At 39.0% G+C, this 23,925-nt stretch overlaps 1 protein-coding gene across 1 annotated transcript; it reads right to left on the bottom strand.

Moving 5' to 3' along the window:
- Positions 1-211: 211 nt before the first annotated feature.
- ALG14 (ALG14, UDP-N-acetylglucosaminyltransferase subunit) lies at positions 212-23,725 on the bottom strand. The gene is made up of 4 exons (XM_010582762.1): positions 23,602-23,725; positions 21,245-21,396; positions 16,257-16,379; positions 212-804 (listed from the first exon to the last, which is right to left on the bottom strand). Exons 1-4 carry the CDS (start codon positions 23,723-23,725, stop codon positions 574-576), a joined length of 630 nt encoding a protein of 209 aa, XP_010581064.1. The 3' UTR covers positions 212-573.
- Positions 23,726-23,925: the final 200 nt, after the last annotated feature.

Consider the following 23,925-nt stretch of genomic DNA (forward strand, 5'->3'; position numbering starts at 1 on the left):
TCAAAAGGTGCACTACAGATTATAAGGACAGCTTTGACAAGCCCAGAGGAAAAATGATACTGGTTTAATGCTCTGGGGGTTTTGGAAGACTGTAGAGTACAAACTGTCATGAAGCCAACTTAATATAACTGTTTCCTTTATACTCTAAGGATTCACAAGGGACTTCACTGCTAGCATACAGGAAATAAAGTCTGTTGTGCTAGAACAAGACTTTGTTTCTTACAATTTAGAAAACTACAAAAAGTTTCCTTACAGGAAATGTTACATTCATACAAATTCCCATATTTATTTGCAGACAAAAATTGCCATTCACACAGCAGGAAAACTACATGAAAACAGAGACAGCATAGACTTAAGGCCATTATGGGGTACTGGTGAACAGACCTACACAAAGGCAATAAATATAACTACACAAAAATGTACTTAAATGTAGAGATATCTTTATTATTGTCTCCTTTTCCAGTACCAGCCTTATTTCTTAACAGGAATCCTTGAAAATAAATCACTACATCAGTGCATTTCTTCAGTGAGGAGTTTGCAGAGTTTATTTTAGGTAAAGCTTGTCTTCTGTTGTTACACTATTCGACCAAGATATACTGACTTGGGATATTTTTCCTTTAGATCAGGCCACTGAACGATGAAATAATCAGAAAAGTAGTAAAGAATCTTTCCAGACAGGGATAAAGTTTCCACGCGGCAGATGCTCTCTACATATACAATGATTGCTCTCTTTATTCCTAGAAGCCGAAGAAGAAGAGCAGATATGCAGACAGGAACACATGTTCCTGGTCCATTGCACAATATCTAAAAGAGATGAAACATTTTACAAAAGTAAAACATGAGTTTTTTCACATGACAAAGAATTAAAAGTGTGTATATTCATATAACACTGCATTTACAAAAAAATTTATTTCCAAATATATTTTAAAAAATAGAAGAGGCAAGTGAATATGAAAAAAAAAGGGGGAAGGGGGACAGAAATGGGGCAAACAAAAGACATTATTTCAAAGTAGCTGCCCCAAAAGATCATCATTCTTTACATGTCAAGGAGGAGGAGAAGAGCTCTGAGACGGCACAGTTAATTTCTATGAAGGAAGCAGAATTCCTTGACTCATGGATATATAACTAAAATAACTTCCAATCTCAGTCACAGCTTTGTGTTGTATCATTCATGAGATCTGTGCACAGATTAAGGCATAAGGCCAAAGAAGTTTAATTAGGATTACTAAACCTGGGATCCAGTTATAAACCTCTTGAACTTTGGCTTAAGTCAGCAAAACACTTAAGAGTTCAGCAAAAATGTGCTGATGAATTAGGACCTTCATCAGAATCTACTAGCTGATATCCATGATTGGATTTTTTTTTTCTTTTAATAAACACTAGTACACAGAAACAAGCATACAGAAGGAAGGTGTTTTAGTAAATACACGTCATGTCCTTGTAGCAGAGGATCTCAAATTCACTTATAAATATTAACAGTAAAAGAAAGTGGTCTTTCAATTTTAGACATTGGTAAACTGAAAAACAGACTGCTTAAAAGTAAAAGGTTTAACTTGGGTACCAAAATTGATTTCAGGCAAGGAATTTCTTACTAAATTTAACTAATACCATGTAATCAGCACTTTTCTGCATGGCTGGGGGTTACATGGAAATAAAGAGTTCTTCTATAAAGTCATGGCCCCATATCCTATAAAGTCACATTTTTTTGTTCCAAGTTCACCATCTTGTGAAAGATATTATATTGGTGGTAGTGGGGAAATAATCAGAGTTTCTGTTTCAGAGCTGTAGCAATCATTTTCAGAATGTTTCCCTCCCTGCTTTGTAGCAAGATCCCACTGATAAAGTGGCTAACAGCACCTTGCCTCATTTAAAAGCAGGAGCAGCTTTGGTGCTACTGAGTTCCGAACTCTCTCACCTATACTTTCCTTTGCCTTTAAGACAGCCCCAGAAATCTAGATTGTGGATGTGATGACTGTAATGCAGTGTTTTCTTATCAGAATCAACAGAATGTAATACTATATGCAAAATCATTCTGATTTTATTGTTGATCTTAATTGAACTATTTATTCATGCAAGACTTGTGGGTATTTTCTAGAAGTCCCTTACAAGCAACATGCTGTATACTGTTTTAATCTTAAAATTTTAGAATATCAGCAGCCACAAATACTTGTATAAGAAAATTGCAACAGTGTAATTCTTTTAAATTAGCAATTATATAGCTAAGAAGCAAAGAAGCTGAACACATCAACTTTGTGTACAAGATTTTTGAAATCAAGAGTAATATACTATGGTTTCAAACCTGCTGAACCTGATTTCATGTAAATCCATGCTGGGACTTTAAAACCTACTCTACAATCTGCTGAGAATGAAGATCTGGTTTTTATACATTTGGCTTGGCAAGCAAGGCCATAAACCACATAAACCACACACACACTGCATTTTAGATTTCAAAGAAACTTTCCCATATATATGAACTAAACCATGCATTTTGCCCTATTTCTTGACAAGTTTGATTAATTTGCACTGATGTTGATTGTGCTACTGGCACATGGCTACTGATATCTAAATTAAGGCATGTTTAGGTATCTCTATTTGTAACATTTGTTACTGTAGTGTAAACATAGGCATAGGAAAGAACTTGGGAGTGTTCTCCTGTGTTTTTGCAGGCAAAACCCACCAGGGTCCCTGCTGCAGAATCTGGTCTGTTTCAGACATGTGCATAACAGTCTAAAAAAGTTATTTGCTGCTTTTTTTTGTGAGTTGAATATTCAGTCTGACTACTGATTTCAGATTCAAAATTCATCTTTAAGCAAATGGATAAAAATGTGCACCACTGCTAAACAGAAACTCTACTTTCCCTTTCCTTTAGTGGAGATACCTGGAGTACAAATATTGTCTTATCTTCATTGCTCCCCAAGTCCTTTTGCTGTTATGTTACAGTCCTCTCCCCTGTCCTTTCCTCAGTGTCTTCCATTTCGATGTTTCTCTGTACACTACCCAGCCCTCTGAGGTGTCTCCCACCCATCCTCTCTTCCTTGGTTTTCTTTGTGATCACTGGTATTCATCTCCCTCTGCATCCCTATTCCCAGGTGCCCTTCCACCTGTCTTTCTTTGGGGCTCTTACTGGCTCTGCACTCTTTTAGCCTTCATCTACTATGAAAGCTCAACCCAGTCGTCTAAAGCAAGGAGAGAGTTTCACATTGGTCCCTTACTTTCCACAGTCCGACATAAAAACCCACCAATCACAGAAATTATTTAGGTCAGGTGGACATCCTAACATTCTCCTCAGCCCAGAAGTTGAGAATTGTAGAACAGGTTTTATAAAAACCTGAACTATTACAGTCATGGTCTTTATCAAGCCACCGTGCCATACACTTCATCCTACTTCCCCCCTTTATTAAACTTGGCTACCAGCTGCAGTCTTCCTGGTATTTGGTATTCTCGTGTCTAGATGCACACACAAAGGTAAATGCTAGAATGAATTCCAAACTAAGTGTACTCACAAAAGATCATGTAATGAAATAATAGTAAATGGGCCTATTTGTGAACCTGTATGTAGCTCTAAAGGCCACACTGAGTTGCTGTTATATGCTGCACCTTTGCTGAGGTGCAAAACAGAAAAGCAATACACAAAATTAAAATCATAATAAAATAACTTTACTATATCCAGGTTTTGATATGATGCCCTCAATTTATACCTTCCAGTGACTGTTTGTAACTTGTAAGCTGCTCCTCAGATGCCCTTTGATTCATGGAAAAGTACTTGCATGCATGAAAAAGGATCAGGAAAATTATGGACTAGGCATCTCTAAAAAAAACATGATCTGATCATAACTCAGGTCCTCTGCTCTTTCCCCTTCCACACATACCAGTTCAAACAAGACAAAGCAGATATAGCATGCCCATAAATACTCTGACTATAGATGTTCCCATTCTAAAATGCTTGGGTTTAGGAACTGTCCCCTGAAAGAGACTCTGGTATAAACCTGCTGAAGCCAACAGACAAAATAGATCCTATCTGAATTTGAGGTTGTGATCTGTAAGTCAGAGCTATTAATCAATCTTTCTGATAATTAAAAATTAACCTTCAGTTAACCTTCAGTGCATGTCTAGAGACATGTCATACCTAGAACTGGTGCACTTGCTCACCTGTTGGAGTGGCAATTCCCCTCCAAAAATCTGGTCTGACCAGTCCTACTTACTCCCTCTCATACCATCAGCAGGAAGGGAGACCAGCATTCCTGTTGCTTGGAATCCAACATCATACACTCGTCGAGGGATACAGGGGAAAATTCTGAGAAAACAAGTAGGCACATTATAAAGAAGAGGATCTGTTGTGGAATCTATAAGCTCGAAATGCTGCTCTTCAGCTCCTGCCAGTATATGAACTTGTTGATGGTGGAAAGGAACTGAATCATCTACAGCCTTCCTTAAACATGTACGAGAAGATGAGCTGTTCTACTAGTGAATTTCAAAACACTGTTCAAAAGTAAATTTTGGAGAATGATTGATGTCATCCACCTTGAAAAGACCACGGCTTTTGTTTTTCCCCTCCAGCAGAATACAAGTATCTCTCAGGGAATCCAGTGGCAATCACTAGTATGCTATGGAGAAGTAGCAGACATCCGTTGGGCAAGAAGGGACCAGGGCCTCTACAAGGTCAACTGGCTATTTAGGGTAAGTGTTTCCCAATATCTATTTACTTTAGCTACAAGGTTGCCTGTAGAATATTTGCATTGCATGAGATAAGTCTCTGAAGATCTCCAGTTCGTTTGGTTCAGTCTTTCTTGGTGACGCAGCAGAAAGGGGGAAAGAAGGGGTCAAAGACAACTTTTGTGTCACCTTTGTGACCTCTCCAGCTGCAGCTGCCCAAGGACTTTCTCGGTCACTAGGCTATCCGATTTTGCTGCCAACAAGCTGTAAGGGATCATTCCAGAAGCCAGTGCTGCAAGTCTCTCTACACCATTTACATTCACCTCTAATGCAAAGAAATGTCCAGCTAACTGTTAAATTGGCTCACTGGCTGCCTGGCTTTACAGCTAGGCCTATAAACTAAATCCTACATACTAAAGTCCTCTACCAATTCAATTTAACCAGACTTTTAAACAGTACAATAAACTAATCAATCTATGTATTAATGGAGGTTTAAAAGTAAAGGATCAGAATACAACATTTATACTTAGCAACTCTCTCTATAAATCTAATTTCATATTAATCACTTTCATATAAAAATGGAATAGTTCTTGCCTTTCTGTTTCAGATATTTTCTACAGCTGTTAAAAGAAAACAAGCTAAGCCAGCAGTCTGGCACACTGGGAACACTGGCACATGGCACCACTGCTGATAAAAGCTGCTTTAGAGCTGGTGAATGCAGCACTGTAGCAGAGTGACATTTACCAGCTAAAACACTGAAAGCATAGCTCACAGCTTCACTGGGATTAAATGTCAGGCCACTGGTTAAAATAAAAATGACTAAAGCAGAAAACTTGCAGTTTTTCTCATAAATATGTAAACATACATTTGCTGTATATCTTTAATGAACAAGTATTTGAGTACTGCTTATGTTCCCGAACTACAACAATCAAAGGGAAAACAACAGAAATCTCCCTAAACTTAGTAGAAAGTGGAAAACTAATGTGAGATTTGCTTTGCATAAGAAATTGCCAACACCTGCTGTTCTCCTTAATGACTTACACAGAGATTGGCCTTTGCCAGCTGGACAAGAGCAGAAAAACTGCCCAACTTTCTAGGGCTAGGCAGGTTTGTGGTGTGGGAATGCTGTTTGCTGCTGGAGGGTGATGTATACATGTGAACTGAAGACTGTGCTGCTTGCCAGCTATGCGGCTACCTCCTGGAGTATGTTTAGGATGTTACTTAGGCCTCCTTAGTCCTGGTAATGCTCCCTTCCCTGCAGTGCTAAATAGCTGGAGAGAAGAATAAGGGAATAGATGGTGGTGGCAGAAAACTACTGAAAGAGGTAAAGGCAAGCAGAGTGATACAGAACTGACCCAAGCTGGGTTAATTACATGATCTTTGTGTATCTATGCAAGTAAACAGACCTACTTTTTAACAATGTAGGAAAAAAATGATTAGGTATTTTCTGCTTCTTAGGAACAAGTGTGGGCCTAAAAGCAGTAATTTATTAATAACTTCATTTTTTTTGTGTTTTTGCTGTACTGCTAAAACTTAGCTTTTGTTGATAAATATTTCATTTCAATGGCTGTTTAACATTTGGGAACAAAAAGTAAGTGTTCAGCCTATTAAGATATCTATGAGGTTTGTCAGAAAAACCAAGGAAATTTGAATAGCTGTTTGTGATATTTTATGGAAGGAAAGGTAAGGGGGATGAAAAAAGAAGAAAGCATGGAAGAGAGGAAGTGGGAAACCAGTTTGAATAACAATTGAAAAGAAGTTGGCACAGAAGAAAAAGGAGCTTTAAAACATGACCATACTGCCATACTCTCATAGAAAGGACTTAAGAAAAAAGCTTGCCTTTCTGCAAAAAAGTTTTGTTTAAAAACAAAAATCCCCAAACAAATCCATTAATTCCTCTATCAAGAAAAAGGAGGAGCATAAACTGGTCTTGCTCAGCTCTGATGAACAACTTAGACCATCTACAGATCTGACAAAACTCCTCAGCCAAAGGTATTTTTAGCAGAAAGTTCCTTGATTTGGACCAAGTTTGACAAGTTTCCACCTTGATAGGCAAAGTGAATTCTGTCTTTGGAATGAGTTTTCAAAGGTCAGCAAGGAAGTGCACCAATTAGAGAAAGCAACTAAAGGGACTGTCATCTGTGTGTTATATATTTTTGTTTTTATTTTCCTGGCATTTCTTAGTCGATGACAGATGCCCAAACGTTGTGTTGTTGGTAACTGGACTTGCACTGAAAAAAAAAAAGTGCCATAGCAAGTTACAATACATGGAAACCTTAAAAAAATCAGCTTTAAGAAATTCTAGAAACAATGGCAGACAAAAATAATAAACCTTTCATAAAGGTAGCAGAAGTAACAATAAACACAATTCAATTACATGCAAATACAGAAAACTAACAGGGGGCAGAAGACATTGTCTTGACACAAAGAAAGCCTCCTTCATGAAACTACAAATCTGACTGTAGAATAACCTGAAGGATCTTTCAGTAACAAGGGGAATGGAGCACAGAATGATTCCAGTGACAGGGAAACTGAACAGTCAAATTTAGTGAAAGCTGAGTAGAGGTCCTTGGACACTGAAAGGAAAACTAAAAAAAAAAAACCAAACCCAAAAAACATAATAACATACTAATTTTTATATCAGGGCTAGTTTTGGACTCCTGTGTTCATCAGGTAGCAGCTAGGGGTTTTGACATTTCAGGAGTTTATTGCCTTTTATGATTTCAGAGTGGAATAACAAATGTTTTTGTCTGTTTTTTTGTTTTTCTTGGGGAGGCTGGTTGTTTCTGTGGCATAAGAAGAGAGAATCTGCAACAAAATCATTTGTATTCTGCTATGTAAATTACAGGATCTCATGAGTGCATCAGCCCTTGCTTGTTTTTAGTATTATCTTACTGTTTTGAAAACTTCACGCTAATACCCTGTCAGGTGAAGTACCCAGCTGAACATTTATTTTCCTTCACCTACAGAAGTAATGAGTGCTACCTATGAAGGCAGCTGTAATTTGGCTTCTCAGTCTCAGCTGTTCACATTTCCTTCCCTGTGATTCCCAAAGACCCAGTTCTGTTGAACAGCCTGTGGGAAACACAACTGCGAGCATTACAGCTCTGCAGTTGTGGGACCTGCTTTCTTAACACTGGAGATGCTCTAACTATAAAATTAAACTAACAAAGGCATCGGTGAACAAATATCAAATTTTAATTGTAACTATATTTACTTTATGAGCTCACGACCAAGATGTAAGCCTGGAGAATCAAGAAACCTGGGCTGTACGCACAGCTCCACTGTGGACTCACCACAGGATTTGGGGCCCAGCACTTACTTTCTCTAACATTAATATTTTCTACTTTAACACCAGGAAAACAATAATTTACTCCTCACAGAAGATGCAGCAGAATTCCTGTATATGCTTCTCAGGGAAGATCTCCAGGTATGGAGAGTATTGCTTTTATTAGCATGTGTTTTGATTCAGTAGCATACTTGGAGAATAAGACAAAATGTATGTGCCATTTTCTTTTGAATAGTATTATTTTTTTACTATGTTCAGATATAGCAGGCCATATCCATTAAGAATCAATTTCTGCTAGTAACTTTGATGGTAACTTAAGCCTGGACTGCAAACAGGGAAAAATTGTTACTTTTTTCATAAATGAGTAACTCTAAAAGCTTTCAAGAGATACAGTGTTGTCTCTGTGGTGGTACTGCAGTTATAATAGAAGCAAGATCTCTTCTAGAGAATATAAATTTACTTGGTAATCAGAAAAACAAAGGAAATCTCAGATTTTAAGAGAGAAAGGGATTTCTCCTTAGTTCAAATACTTAAACATGTGGGAGGGAGTGTTCTTGTTAAAGCTTTTGCTAGTCTAGCTCTTTAGCACGTCTGAAAATTAAAGTTTTGAACCTCAAGGAAAACTAGCTTAGGATTGTTAATATTTTTTTTAAGGTTTAAAAGAAAAATGCAGGAACCTTTTCCAACTATTCCTTATTGCTATTGGTGGCGAGAAAGAAGACTTTCAGGTTCTGTTTGAACAATATAAAGGTCATTAAACTACCTACTGGCTTACTCTTTTTGAAGAGTGAAGATCTTAGCCAGTTCACTTCCCTCCACAACCTGTACATAAAACCAGCTAAAACTTCACATCCTATCTGCTGTTTGAATGTACCTGTGGAATACAGGCTGGGACAAAAAAACCCTAGATGTGTAGTCTGATGTAAACTGGGTAATTAAGGTAGAATTGAATTATACCTGGGTATGCTTTTATCTTCTACTGTCTAAATCACTTGAATCATAGGGGTGCAAAAAGATATAGTGTTCTAGAACAACAGCTTGTTTTCAGGCTGGTCTGCTGCTATAGCTTGTAGCATTGCCGTGAAAACCTTTCTAGTCCATTTTTGTGCATCTTGTTGGTACGGTTCCTGTTTTTATTATCATACAATACACACAGTAGGTGAGGTGCTCCTCACAACAAGCAGAGACACGTGTGGTCCTACAGACAGACTACCTAACCAGGATAACTAGGATCACTGAATGCCAGAATGGGGAAGCGAGAAGTTGAAGACCAAGGATTTAAAGTAGCACACTGTGCAGTTGGGTTTCTAATGTGCACTACTTTTTTTCCTGAGTATTATTTTCATCATAGAATGAAATATATTGGGAAGCATCACCAACTCCCTTGTTTCCCTGGCTCTCATTTTATGAAAGCTTGGAGAGAGGGAGACAAAAATCCTACCTAGTGGATTTTTCTATGGGAGAAAAGGAGAGCTTCCACAAAACCACTAGGAACTAGACTTAACAACAGTATTTAACTGTAACAGTACTACGCATTGTCACTTCTGCCTTCTAGGCACTTAGTGGCCTGGCCCAGAGTTACCAGCCCAGTGTCCTCAGGGGCAAGAGACAAGGGAAGAGGCCCAGCTGATGTGATTTGGATCAGCATCCACATGCAAAGTAGTGAGGGAAGCTCCTAGTTTCTGGATCTCAGCAGAGCTCAGGAGTTCAGCTATGCATGTGGCTATTTGATACTGTAAAGACTTCAACAGCTCAGGTCAGTTTCCGGATATGCCTAGGGGCTTTACTGATAAAAAGAAAGATAATGGGGGTCATTAAGAGCCTCAGAAGTTAGGCAACAGCTTAGTGAGGCAAGTTTGAGAATCTAGATTTGGATGCATAAAGAAACATGCAGGCTTGACTTTTTTTTTTTTTTTTTTTGATGAAGCTAACCTTAGGCACCCTACTTAACTGCCCCTGTATTTCAGGTGAAAGGTGGCAGGTCTGTCATTTGGGATTAAAAGGTCTTTGGAGTGGTAGTTTCCATCCATACGTACGATGCTTCTGCAGGTATGTGGAAGCAGAATGGGACATGCGAGCTCAGCATAATTCCCAGCCCAGCTGCCAAATGTAAAATGAGAAATATAGAACCAGTCAATTGAAAATAATAATAAATGACAGGTGTGAAAGTGGTACTAATGCTCAAGTCTGTGGAAATGTTAGTGTTGGTTATTAAAACATTAAATTAACACCAAGTCTGTCAGTGGTACCAACCAAAAACCATCATGATCTATGCCAGTGGTTTGTGTCAAGAAATAGTGGCACCAGTGAGTCTTGTGGGAGATGGGTAGAAGGTTGGTTAAAGAACAAGATTACCAAGGCAGATGCAGGCTGGAGAATAAACTAACTTCCTACCTACATTACCATGGAGTGGGTCTGTGGTTTATTGCTGCTGATAAATTAGTAGGAAGTAAAGGAAATTTGACTTGTGTGGATGAAAAAGTTGGTCATAAAACAATTCAGTAAAAGGGTTTTGCCAAATAAATGAAATGGTAGTTACTGAACTACATCTGTAGCTACAAACACTAGGTACTAGCTGTCTTTCAGCAAGCTGTTGTTGTTTTAAGTGTCACCTAGGCTGAGTCTGAACCTAAAGTCTCTTGGTCGGAGCACCATGAGAAATACCATCTAACCTTTTAAAGCCTATTTAAAAATAAGGGCTTATCTAATCTCCTGATATAAAAAAGTACTGCTTACTATAGTAGCCTGCATCTACTCAAAAGGAAAGGAGAAATTAAATCCAAAGACTGTTAAATATAACCATACATATTACTAATAGTGGCCTAAAATGAGCCTTTAATTGCAAATCTCAATGTCTCTTTCATTAGTCAAGCATTCATTTAACTAGAACTTGAAGGTGGTATTTTAGGTTAGTTAAAACTGATATTATATATGTATATAAACATCTTTTGAGACTACTGTCTAATCACTGCAGTTGGTATAGCAAGAATCCACATCAAACACCTCCCTGAAATGTCTTCACAATGCAAAACCTAGAGGTGTTAGCAATCTGTATCTGCATACCGGTGGCCTGGTTCGGTGGTCAGATTTAGTGAGATTGTTTACTTGAAACCATGCTTTGTAACATATGTGAAAGTGTGACCAGAGTGTTCATTAGATTTATAATGAACCTGATAGCTGATGAGTTAAGACTGATCAGTCTTTAGCTTAAACTCTGCTTAAATCTAAGCTAAGATCTCAGTTCATCTTTACTGCTACTTCTATCCTCCCTCTGATATGCATTGTCTGTAGGCATGTCTAACTGGCAGTCATGGAAAGAGCAGAGCTACAACCTAACTAAACTAACTGATTTGAATAGCTTTAGATGTTCATCTGTGCTCAGCAGAGGGCAATTCTACATTGTGGCTGCAGGGTAACTGTACACAGCACACAAGGTAGAGGAGGGGTGAATAAGGTTCATAAGACATCAAAATTTGTGTTTAACTTAACTTTGTTTCCTTTTTAGACTACATGATTTGTGCTACTGAAGGTCTTAATCTGATGTTCTTACTCTTCCTTATTTTGACTGTTTTGATCCTAGAAGAACAATAGTAGATCAGACATACTGTCAATCCGTCCAAAAGAATTATAAATAGGGGGGAAAGATTCAGTGTACAAAAGAATGCACCAGATAGCCTTAATACTGCATTATACAAAGTGCACTTGTTACGAAGTGAATAGAGAAAAAATGCCACCACCCAGATTTTGTAGCTTTCCACAAAGTTCTAATAAGGACCGTGATATAAGGGACAATAACTTACTATTCGTCACAGTAATTTGTTAAAGTGCTATGAACTTAAGACATTTTGGGCAGGGCACAAAGAATGGAAAATCTTAGCTAAATGAAATAATCATGTCCTTTCATATAGCTTACTGTGTGAACACTTCTGTAACAACTCTAGAAGCTTGCTGCAGTGAATTTAACCAGTCGGGGGACGACGCATGTGTGATGGGATATGCAGCCATAAAAGAATTGGTAGACTACTAGAAGCATAATCAGGTGTGCTGGTTTCAGGCTTCTAGAAAGAAGTTTAAAAAAGAGAGACTCCTTCAACTGACAGCTACTGGGGAGGGAGACGGCAGAGCTTGTTGTACTGGCTGTGCAAATGTAAACTTGTTACTACAGACTTCCCATGGGAAGGAGGCCCTACTGTGGAAGGACTGCCGCCTTTGCCTGATTTAACCCAGGTTTTTCCAAATAGCAGTGATCTGAAAATATCTTCTTGTTTCAGGCTCTGTAGAGCACTGAGGCAGTAGGAACTGCTGACAAGCGTCCCCAGAAAAGCAGAAAAAGTCTGGTCCTAAGGGTCCATGATGTGCAATCTATAATGAATGGAGATTTATGCAGCATTTCTGCACAATTCTAGGTGAAATTTAATTACATTAAAGGAGAGCAAATCACTGACCTAATTACATAGCCCATCTGTGGCTGAAAACAGGGACTGGGTGCAATCTCTGTACAGCTTTCTGCTGCATGGTGCACACATATCCTTTCTTTTCAGTTTGAATTTCAGGTATGCCAGAATGACTGGAATAATCATGACCCAGTCAAAGGGCTAGAACACCCGAAGACCTGGTTTCAGGGCTGGCAAATCAGCCCAGAAACAAGGACAATAGTTCTGTAAGCAGCAAGAGAACTGAAGACTGGTTTTCTCTGAACTTGTACCTACTGACTGACTGACTGAAAGCATATTATAGGAAGGCCATAATGTTAGTTTATTCCTTCTTGGACATCAAATAATCTATGTAAGATTCAGTAATTTTCTCTATCTTTGGGGAAAAAAAATCTATGTGCAGCTTGTCTAATTTTCTGTGACTAAGAAGGATTTGCATCTTTCCCTAGACAGTAGATCTTCTAACATCTTATTCTGGTTTTATGTTTCTTCTCAGCCTTTCTCTTAATAAAGGCAATAAAAGCTTCTGTTCTTTGACCAGCTGCCTGTTTTCATGGTAAGAATTTGCAGTCTTTGAGGCTGTGACTACATATTAAGTCTGGCTGCAACTGATGAATGGTTTTAAAAGCTTTTCTGGGGGAAGTAAGGTGTAGGCAGAGTTTGCTGGCGCAAACCTTGCTTTCCTGGAATTTTAGGCCTCTGCACAGGAAGCCTATCTAAGGTTGACGTTGTAAAAACTGCCCAGCGTACATGTACCCGCAGATCACTGACACCTATATTTCTATAATTCTTGGCTATAGGAACACAAGCAGATCATCACTTCTGACATCTTAATTTTGTTACTTGGTTTAATATCTCTAAAGGGACTTAACTTTGCAGAGGGCAGATGTTCGTAAGTCAGAAATGGGCCTCTTGAAGATGATCTCAAACTAAACAACTAAGCTAACTTTTTCATTTCTTAAACTCTCTGGGGGCCCATTTCCAGTGTGGGTCAAGTCCTGCAACACAACAAAGGTCTCCTAGAAGTTGTTCAGTTCTTTCTGAACTCACTATCTTGAAGAAGGGTTAGATGGAACTGCTTCCTCATGCAAAGTAAACTAAGAAGCTTTGCCAGAAGATCAGCGTGAGATACAAAGGGGACACAGTGCTCATGTAAATAAGCACATATAAAGTAAGTCCTGTGCAGCTAGGTTTGCTGTTTCCCCTTTACAGCTATTTTGACTCTGCAGATATGCTAGTTATGCCAACCTAAGCCTATCTGCTCCAAATCTTGCCTTTATGCACCTAATGGTTTCAGGCTCCCTTTGCAGTACCTCTCTTGTTCTGTGTTCCCTGAAAACTGCAACATTTCTGCTTTTCTCTAGCTTTTGGGTGTCTGGAAAAGACTTCAGTCATTCCTTCAAACATGCACACATTTCTGACAAGCCTAAAAGCGAGTGTAAGGATTTGGGGATCACTCATACGTACAAATGACTTAAAGCAATTCAAAGTTGTCTTTCCCTCCTGCAGTTAAATAAAAACAGTTGCCTAGACTGAAAATGTACAGTACCCACAAGCCCTACTGTTTAAAAATATGAAGCTCTCAGCATGATGTAATACTGTGCTTGTTTCTAAACTCGGGTGTTGATTTTCCTGCCAAAAGTTATAGATGAGTCCTGTAAACGCCAGCATTTGTCCCACCCTTTCTAGTTCTTTAAACTACTAAGCATTACATTTTGCCAAGAGTAGGGGGAGTTGCAATTCACCACGAGCATTTTCTTCTAAAGGCAATTAAATATTACCAGTTGTTTCACATACCACACAGAGTCTTTTCACTGGCAATGTAAAGCATTTTAATCCCTGAATCAATCTCCTTTGATAAGTGTTTTAAAATCTTTACAGCTCTCTGACTTACTACATTTTACAGAATTCTTAAACTAAGATATGCATACAAGTAGTAGTATGCAAGCAGCTTTCAAGTGGTATAAGATTTGGCATAATGCTTCTTCCAGTGGCAGTACCAGTTGCTATTGTGGTTGATGATGGTACCTGGCAAAAAAATATTTGGGAACTCCCTCCCCTCCAGCCCTTCTCTAATCATGGATAAGGACTCTTTGGACAGCATTTTGAGTCAGTGGTTCCCTTTAACACTACAAAAGGCTTAAAGGCCTTGCTAAGATGTATCCTTAATTTTACAAGGACAAGTGTTTTTCAGAATCATTTGCCTTTTGACAGCTTATCACAGTTTATCAAGTCCAACACCATTTCTAATAATTCTATGCGTAAATTCCACTGTTACTTTAAATTCCTCTTGTAAACAGTGAAACCATGGAATTAGATTAGTAACTTCCTGCTCTTCTCCTATGATATGTCCTGTTGACACTTTTGGTAATACATTAAGCTACACAGTGACATTTTCCAGTCAATTTCTTTTGCAATAATAAGTTAAAAAAACTATACACATTAACTGAAACCAGTTTTGTAGCAAAGTGATTCCTAAGTATTTGTTACTCACATTTGCTCTAAGATGTCTGCTTCATGTAAACATCCCTCTACTATTTCCCCACCCAAATTAAAATCACTGTAAAAAGAATAGTATGCCATCTCCTCCTCCCTCCCAACTTTATCTCCAGTTTTCAGAATAGGCTTGAAAAACAAGAACTGCAAAAAGCTACTTCTGTTCTGCACACTAAACTGTTCTGAAAATTCCAGCAAGCAAGTAGCTTTTGATCTGATAGGAACTGACCAGTGCTATTGAAGCCAATGAGGTCAAATTACTCACAGCAGCTTCTCTAAACATTCAAAATATCACAAATATAGGTGAGCCTCTTCAGAATTAGCCATACATACAGTTCACAGTGAAAGCTAAAAAAAGCCTGCTTACAAACATGCTTTGTGGGTATATATATGCAGTTACTAAATTATGAAAAAATCTTGTAAATGCACAAATTTTTACAGGTTTCATTAAAATATTCAAGACCCTATAAAATATTAATTTGAAATTCTGCTAAAATAATGCTTTTTTAAAAAAACACTCATGTTTGGATAACTGACTCCTTAAGATGGCAACAACTCTAGCAAAAAGGCAGTTTTAACCAAAATTTCTCTTAAAGAATTGTAGGACTTAAACCTGGGAGTCCAGTGCACTATCTTTTGAGTCTTGCAACAGCACAAAACTTTATTGATTGGATATCTCTATTTTAATTCTATAATCTGACAACCCTGAATGCTTCTGACTTGATTAAGTGTGTGGAATATTTTTAAATAACTGTTGTAGTTAGCATGAGAGTGTAGTTTTGTGAACAGCTTGAAAAAGTTACTGTAAGTGATGAGGAGTTGCCGCTTCAGCAGTGATGGTTTTTGTCATTAGATGAGATAATTAATGTCAGTCAGCCAAAGACTAAATCAATATGCATGTAGCTGAAAAGTCCATGTAAGCACAAGAACTGAATCTGTATATATTTCTGCTGGTCTGAACCTGCCTGTTCCAGACTGGTCATACCATTTCAGGAGCAAGACCAGCCAACAGGATAACCAGCCTTTCAGGCAGTTTGTGCTGTTGCAATCCTGAAGAGATATTATCAAGAATCTGCAACCTTGTTTGTGCTAGCTCTAGCAGCATTAACAAGGCAGTGACACTCTCTCTGCTGTTACTTGCAGACTTTGAGAAGGGAAACTGGTATTTGCTCCTCTAATTCACCAGTAGTGCAACCCCGTTCTCTCTTTCTTGGTGTATTGCTGCTATATGTCTTTCAGCTTCAATTTTACATTCAAAAACACTTTCCTGTGAACTGTAAATCTAAGCATACATATGAGATACAGTCTGCAATGTCTTGATATTCCAAATGCTTCTATGATGCAGGTTAGCAAATTATCAATAAGTTAAAATTTACTTTACCTACCAAATCTGGTTTCAGTCTGTAGGTCAAAGGAAGGGAGTAAAGTAGGGAGTACAGGGTTGTTACCACAGAGGAGGTCCAAGATTGTCTAACCTCACGGCTTCTGGGAATTCGATCAAGGGTGAACTGGAAGAGAGCACGATAAGCTGAATTGTTTTTTTTCTAAGAATGTTGTTGCTCCTTCTATAGAGTTATTAGATCTGTCTTGTGCCAACTTTTTTTTTTTGGTTTAATCTAGTTTGGAAATGTTTGAGTATGAAACCTTTTCTTAAACGCCTTATTCAGTGTCGTGCTTAGTATTCCTGGCAATAAAGTAAACCGAAATACTAGAACTATATATCTATTTTTTAATTTCTTCTCACATTACTTTAAAACATTCCTAACAATGAACAATTCAGCTAGAGCAGTTTCACCCGCAGTATGTTAACGTAGTGCCCCACCTCGTGGTCAGTGAGACACAAGTCTAGGTCTGATTAGATACAACCCAAACACGGTGGCTCTCTTCTGTCTCTTGCCTGTTTAAATTCTTCGTGGATTTACAGTGCAGAAAGTGTAACAACTTTTCTCAGTTAATGTCCGGTATGCATACTATTAAAAATGTAACAGCAAATATCGCTACCCTTTAAATGAGTACTCAATGAATATTCAAAAGATATGCAAGATACATATTCAAAACGTAAAATATTTGCATAAATAGGAAAAAACATCTTATCATTAAAATTTAAGAAATAATGTCTTTGTTTTTTCCCTAGGAAAAAGTAGAGATTATTCACTGTGTGTAAAAGGCATCAAATTAATAAAGCACTGATGTTTTCTTTTTGTCTTGGAATGCTGTTAAGCAGTTAACAGTAGTTAGGCTTCCTGCACTCTTCACAGATGGCTTTTACCTTGATGCAGGGGAACAACATCTGAGAGCTATTGCTACATCAGAAGGCAGTCCTGATGCCAATGAAATTTTTGACTGTTTAAATGAAAGACAAATATAATGGCTGCAGTGCACTGTTCATTGACACTGACATGTTGTTTAGATCTGGACAATGGTCAAAATCTTGCTTCATATGGGACACCAGATCACCACCACTCTGGAAGAACTCATACTGGGAGTGAGAGACTCCAAATATCATTATAAATACTGAAAATTGCCCAGTTACTTCAAATACACGATCACTAATTGTCATAGCTTCCTTGCCTAGGAAAGATGATGTTGCCAATAGCTGTACAGTAAATACAAACTACAAATCAGTCTTGAATAGCAATAACTGGGGCTGTTTTAATATATAAGGTAGAAAGAATTAAAAAAAAACCCAACACTTATAAATGCAGAATATTAAGTTAATTTTCTTGACTGAAATTATCCTGTTTCATTGTGATAAGGTTCTTTAATTGCTGTAATACTGGAAGGCATTAACAGATGTTACAAACTGGTTGTTTTATGTTTATCTGCAAGTGTTGAAACTCTGATTGCATTAGTCTGACAACAGAATATGGAAAAACAAACATGCACCCTGGTCCCCATGCAACAGGATTCTGGTTATCACTGCCTGTTTCTTAAAGCTTTGGTTCAGGTAATAAAAAGAAATGCTGTAAGTGGAGTTTAGACCCTTGCATAGTATTCAGTCCTGCAAGAAATATGTGTATGATAAGGTAGTTTTAGGCAGATTAGGTTTCAGTGGAACTATTTAGGTGTTCTCTTCACCGTAAGAATGGTGTTAAACAGTATTTGCCAAAAAACTGTATGTGATTTCCTTCACCACAAAAAAACCCCCAATTTCAGCAAAATTTGGCAGGGACTGCAAACAGTATTGAAGTAGAAATCTACTTGTAGAATTCAAGTAAAGATCAAACTGATTTTATCTATACTCTTCAAAAAACATGCTTGAAACTTTGCACATCAGTGCCTATGTCATATGTTAGGATTTCAGCCCACATATCAATCAACTCTTTAATATTACTCTAAGAAACAAAAGTGGATTTTTTTGTGGTTGTATGTTTAAAAGCCACTGCCAGACGCTTCTGCAATCCCAGCCTCTCATCTGATTGAGTACTGTTAGTATTCCAGACAAAGCTACCTCCTGCATCTTTTGCTGGAAAGCTGCATAGTATGGCTAATACTAGAAACAGGCAAATTGCTCCCCTATCTTCTATGGTGTCATATTGTTGCATTTATTTTTCCTCACATCTTTAGTGGACTCGGAAACCTTTTTGTTATTGGAAGACAAATGTTCCAAATTGGCAAGTCTAAAATGGTTGACTGCATACTGCAATTTCAAAACCAGTGACGTAGTCCTTTACCTGTCTAATATTGTTGTTTTGCAAGCATGCAAGGAACAGTTGGTAGAAAGCTGCCACAGCTGTGAATTATTATAATATCCTCAACTGAATATACTGCAATGCTTGCAAAGGAACTGGGTTTATGCAGCTCTTTTTCATGCTGAGGAACAAGATTTCTTAGCAAGATATCTCTCATGAAACATAAAATGGAAAAGAACATGTGGTCAGATGAGCATTATGTAAAGGTTAGTTAATACGGTTGCTCATCTTGGACATGACAAATCGGGGTATAAGATCCAGTGAAGAATGCATGTTCTTCAGTCAACAAATGTAAGTTGTCTTTCTGCTGCTAGAGTAGGTTGGCAGGAGCTGAAGCAGGTTCTCTATGCTGAGCCTAGAAGGTTCCCTGAGTAACCGCTCTAGGGGCATCCATGTAGAATAGTTGTGGTTACAGGCTGGGGGCAACAGAGAACAAAGAGGCAAGTGATAGCAGGACCAGAGACTTTTTACAGGAGGCATTTCAGATTCTTTTTTTCAGGAGACTTATTGGGTAGAGGTGCAGCATTTTGCTTCTTGTAAGCAAGATGCTCATTCAGACTTCCTTTCCTTCTCCCGGAATACTGTAGCTTTTAGAACTGGACTAGACCACAGATCAAAAAGAGAAATTGGTTTTATTTGGGTTTTTTTTTACATCGGAATTTGTTAAACGTGTACACTGATTTTCTCTTAAGTCATTATTGTAATCTGTCTTCTGTCCAGTCCTTAGTTCTGGAAAAAATTTACTTCCTTGACAAGATGAGGAAGGGAATGACCATGGGTTGAAGTATTCAGACTTCTCCCTTTCATTTATTCACAGCTGCAAGAAGCTACTAACACATGATTTTTAAACACTTGATGATCTCCAGCATCCCCAGTGCCAAAAAACATACTATTTGAAAGCATACTCTGAAAGTTAGCAAATATATGTTATAGGCATGTGACCTTTACTTCCCAAAATTTATCTTCCATTTTCACTCCAAATATTTTTGCTCAGTGGAAAAAGAATGGCCAAAGGAAAGTGAGCATCTGTTATCCAGACAGCAAACTCACATGCAGCCAAAAATGTTTCTCTGGCTTTCAGTGTTGAAGGAAAAAATAACTACATGATCTGTTAGCAGTTGGAGGGGGTATGAAAGGGAAGCTGCTTAGCAAAACTAAGTGAACTAGTAGAAAACTGCATAATCTTTTAATACGCAAAATATGAATTTTTAAGAAATTTAATAATTTAGGTTTGGACACTTTCCAGGTAAGTGACCATGACTGTGTGAATGACTAATTACCAAACAAGATTCCTCTGAACAGGAAATATCTCCAGTCACTTTACTAAACTTTCATCCTTGGTGCACAATGAGAGAAGAGACTGCCACTCTCAATTTTAAACCAAGTCATCCCCACTTGATGCAGCAGCTTGTGGTAGGCAAGGAACCTTCATCTTCCAAGGTGAAAGTGGGGTAAACAGACTTAAAAATGTCATTCCTAGGTGAGCCTGTTGCCCATCTTAGCAGCAGTTGCTTTACATTAAAAGTGTTTATTCTGAAAATCATTGGTACCAAGTCCTACAATCTTTTGTCCCAGTAGTGCTACTGAAGACAACGGAAATATCAGAAGTGCACCATATGAAATCAATACCACATAATTAATTAATTTACTGTGCGTTGTACTGCTTGCTCTAAAGGGCTACGATTTTTGTAGTCAGAACATTCATTTCCATTGTACTTATTCCAATTTCTAAACAAAAGTATAATCTTTCTACTAATTTCACTGGACATCAGATCACATTTTAAGTCAACAGAGAGTCATACTGCTCTCTGTTAATCATACAGCAAACTAGCTCAAAACAAGCAAACATTTGATAAAAAGATAGACAAGATAGTTTCATGATTTTTTTCATGATTTTTAGGAGTTCAGCATTTGCTCAGGTCATGAACCAGAAAACTGTCGGACATTAAGAGGTATTCCATACTTTTTAAACATGTATAACTAGTGCTCAACTTTAAAATCCAACCAAAACACAGTCTAGAAACACACAAAAATAATACCAATTCAATTAAGGTTTTCTTAGATAAAAAGTTTTTAGATATAATTTCTTTCAAAAAAATACTTTATGTTGCTGAGAGAAATGCCAAACTAAAAATGAAAGAAAAAAACCCCACCATGTTTCTGCCCCAGTATTTTTATAGCTACAAATAACACTTTTATAGCTAGCTGGTTTACAAAATTAAAAGAAAGTTATTTTCAGCATGCTTTTCTTGAGCAAGAGATAGTCGCCTTTGTGCAGTCACTTTCATTACAATTATGTTCCCTCATTGCTTTGAATGGATTAACATGTTAACAGGAGGTAAAGGCCATTTTAAGAGAAAGTAGGGACGGTGGTAGTGAAAACTGGTAGCAAGAATGGCATTTGCTATTTTTAGCTAGATTTACTTTGTATTTTCAGTGTCTCTCTAGTACAGCATTAATCAACAGCATTTATTTAGTTCACTTTTAGAGATGTAAAAATCAGTATGTACAGAATGGCACCTTTAGCTGAACTTCCGTGCAAGTGATTAGTAATACCTACCAAATCAAAAGCACCTGCTGACCTTAAAAACATCCTTTTAAAGAACAACTTCCAAATTGCCTTGAATTAGAATGTAATGTTAAGATCATTTTATCTTACAAGAGCATATTTAATAAGTTACCTGGGAATTGGAGAATGTTTCAGCCCTTTTTTGCTCAAAAGAACGTATTTTAGCTTCACTCATCTTATCTGAGTCTGCAAAAATATAATGTCTAGGAGAGTATGACTCTGACAAACAGCTAAGTAACCTCAGGATTTCTGTTGTGTGCCCACCTGTAAAAACAAAATAAACTGCAGTTAGTATACGAAAAATTTTGTAACTTTCAATTTCTTCAGTTGAATCAGACACTTTTCCTTTTAAAACTTATCAGTACTACTATTATCAGTGACATTCTTCCAAGAGTAGAGGATTCAATTAAAGGACGGTTGAGACTGTTTAAGTAACATGAAGACAATTCAGCTCCCACTGAAGTTATATTGATGGAAGTTTTTCAGTTAAATGGGATTGAACCAGGATCACATAGAAGTACGACATTTGTGTTTAATGTCCTGTACACGATGCAAAAACAACTGGGCAGAGTTACACTGTAGTTCATACTCAAAAGCCATGCCATGGTGCAATAGTCAAAATGAAGCTGGACAGGATGCAGCTCAGAGCTGTGCCACAGAAGCATACCTCCCACCTACCCTACCCGGTGTTTAGTCCTACGACCTGCAGGAGCAAGGGCTGCACCATCCCAGCTCATAATACTGAAATCAAGCAGGCAGCAATTTCACTCTGCAGCTACGTCAGTGTAAAAGCTGAGTGCTGACAGAAGAAACAGCCCAGCTCCAGCCAAGTGCTTTAACCACTGCCCTTGAATGGGTGTTGACAACCTTGTAACTGCAAGGTCGCTTTGTTCAGGTAGCTAAATTGGCACTAAACTGGAGAGAAGGGGAGGGTGTACTTACTGTGTTTTTTTGGGAGCAGGGTTAATTATTTTTCTTGCCAGTTGAGTTTTCTGAACCAGAACTACAGGAATACTTGTAACAGTGGAAGAGGGCAGAGGGAGGATTGTGTGTGTAGGTAACGTAGAACCGGCTCAACTTTTATCTGTTGGGCTGGATCGGCTTAAGAACAAACTGCATCCGTAAGTATGTGCATAAGCATTTACCGGATGTGTTACTTTTCACTCTGCTGGAAGATGCAGACCAAAACAGTAAACTAAATGTATTCCTACTACCTCCTGCTGCCCAGTGTCGCTAGCCTCTTAAGAGACCTTTGCTATATAAGTCAAGCTGCCAAACAATGGACAAGCAGCAAGAGCTATGCTGCTGCATTAGACATGAGAGTTTGCCACCTTTCCATAGAATTGCATGCAGTACTTTTCAAACATGTTTGGAGGGATTTTCTTGTGAGCGGTGATTTGTTGAAGCTTTCACAAATTTTAATGCAATCATCTGAGTATTCACAGAACAGCAGGAGACTCCTACTTCAAAAAAGTCTCAAAGAATAGGCTTGAACTTTATATGAATCTTAACTGACTTATGAATTATTTCACCTGGTAAGCTTATGTATAGTGAATGCATTTTTTTTATATGTACGAGCTAGATTCCAAAGGACCAAAGGAAAACAAGCACGTTTCCAGCCCTGGTGGAAGTAATCATGACCTGAAAAATTATAAAACTGCCAGTCGTACTCAAGATTGCGGAAAGATCCCGGGATTATTACTCAACTAGTCGGGGGCAAAAACCACAGGGATACTGAGGTGATAAAATCAAAGCTTGCCTGCATTTGTTAGCTGCAAATTTTCGAGGTAGTCTAATTTTTGGGGGCAAATTAATTGCCCTGCAACTTTGGGGAGGTAACAAGGAGTAGCAGGCGTGTGTGTGTGCCCTCAGTGTGGGGTGACACGCTTGGACAACAGTACTGCCTCTGACAAACCCACACGAGACTCTTGTAAGTAAACCACAGAAACACGGTTTGGGTAAGATTATTACAAAATGTCACGGATGTAAGGGGTGTACCGCTCTTTGGAAAGCCTTGCCCTGAATCGCCATCGATAATTTTCTGTCGGAAGACCAAGCAGCTGCACAGGTCTGTCCTGCACCAGTTTTAGTCAATATATTCCTTAATGACTGGTGAAACGCATGTGCTGCCTGAAGGAAAGGTTCAGAGGCCAAACTGTCAGACATAAATACGGACGAAAATGCCCCCAATAAAGATGAAGCATAACAGTTACTCAAATCAAGAGCTAAAAGCCCAAAACCTAAAAACCCGGCACGCCGGCAGCAGCTCCAGACGCAGGGCCTCCGGCGAGCGGGCCTCCCCGCAGCGCGGCGCTCCCGCGACTGCAACTCCCGGCATGCACCAGGACACGCCGGCGAAAGCCTCGTCGGCCCTCGCTCCGCGCTGCATGCCGGGAGTCGTAGTTCCTGGAGCCCACCGCGGGCGCTCTACGGCGCGACCCACTCCCGCCGGCGGCAACTCCTACTCACCGGAGCCGGCCACCACCAGGAGCCTGAGGGGAGGTGTCCGCCGGCCGCGGCGCCTCCTCGCCAGGAGCGCCAAGGGGACGAGCAGTAAGGGAAGGAGGAGGGCGACCGGCAGCAGGGACTGCATGGCGCGGCCGGAGCCGTCCGGCCACCCCCCGCAGAAGCGGGCGGTAGCACCTCCCAGCGTACGGCAGCCGGCGTGGCTCAAACCGCCCCCGCGCCTCTAGCCGCTGCCCCAGCGCCCCTGCGGTGGCGCCGGGAGGGCCGCCCGCCGTGCAGCGGGCCGGCCCAGGTCCCCGGTACGAGCGCGAGCGGCGGGCGCTGAGG

Source organism: Haliaeetus leucocephalus, unplaced genomic scaffold (genome assembly GCF_000737465.1).
Source record: "Haliaeetus leucocephalus isolate CR32 unplaced genomic scaffold, Haliaeetus_leucocephalus-4.0 Scaffold848, whole genome shotgun sequence".
NCBI classification, from domain to species: Eukaryota; Metazoa; Chordata; class Aves; order Accipitriformes; family Accipitridae; genus Haliaeetus; species Haliaeetus leucocephalus.

Coding starts and splice junctions, on each gene's coding strand:
- ALG14 (XM_010582762.1), bottom strand. CDS start 23,725: ATGCAGTCCCTGCTGCCGGTCGCCCTCCTCCTTCCCTTACTGCTCGTC. Junction 21,397..23,601: donor CCTGGTGGTGGCCGGCTCCG/GTGAGTAGGAGT, acceptor TTGTTTTTACAG/GTGGGCACACAACAGAAATC. Junction 805..16,256: donor ACAGACTGAAACCAGATTTG/GTAGGTAAAGTA, acceptor CATCTCTTTTAG/ATATTGTGCAATGGACCAGG.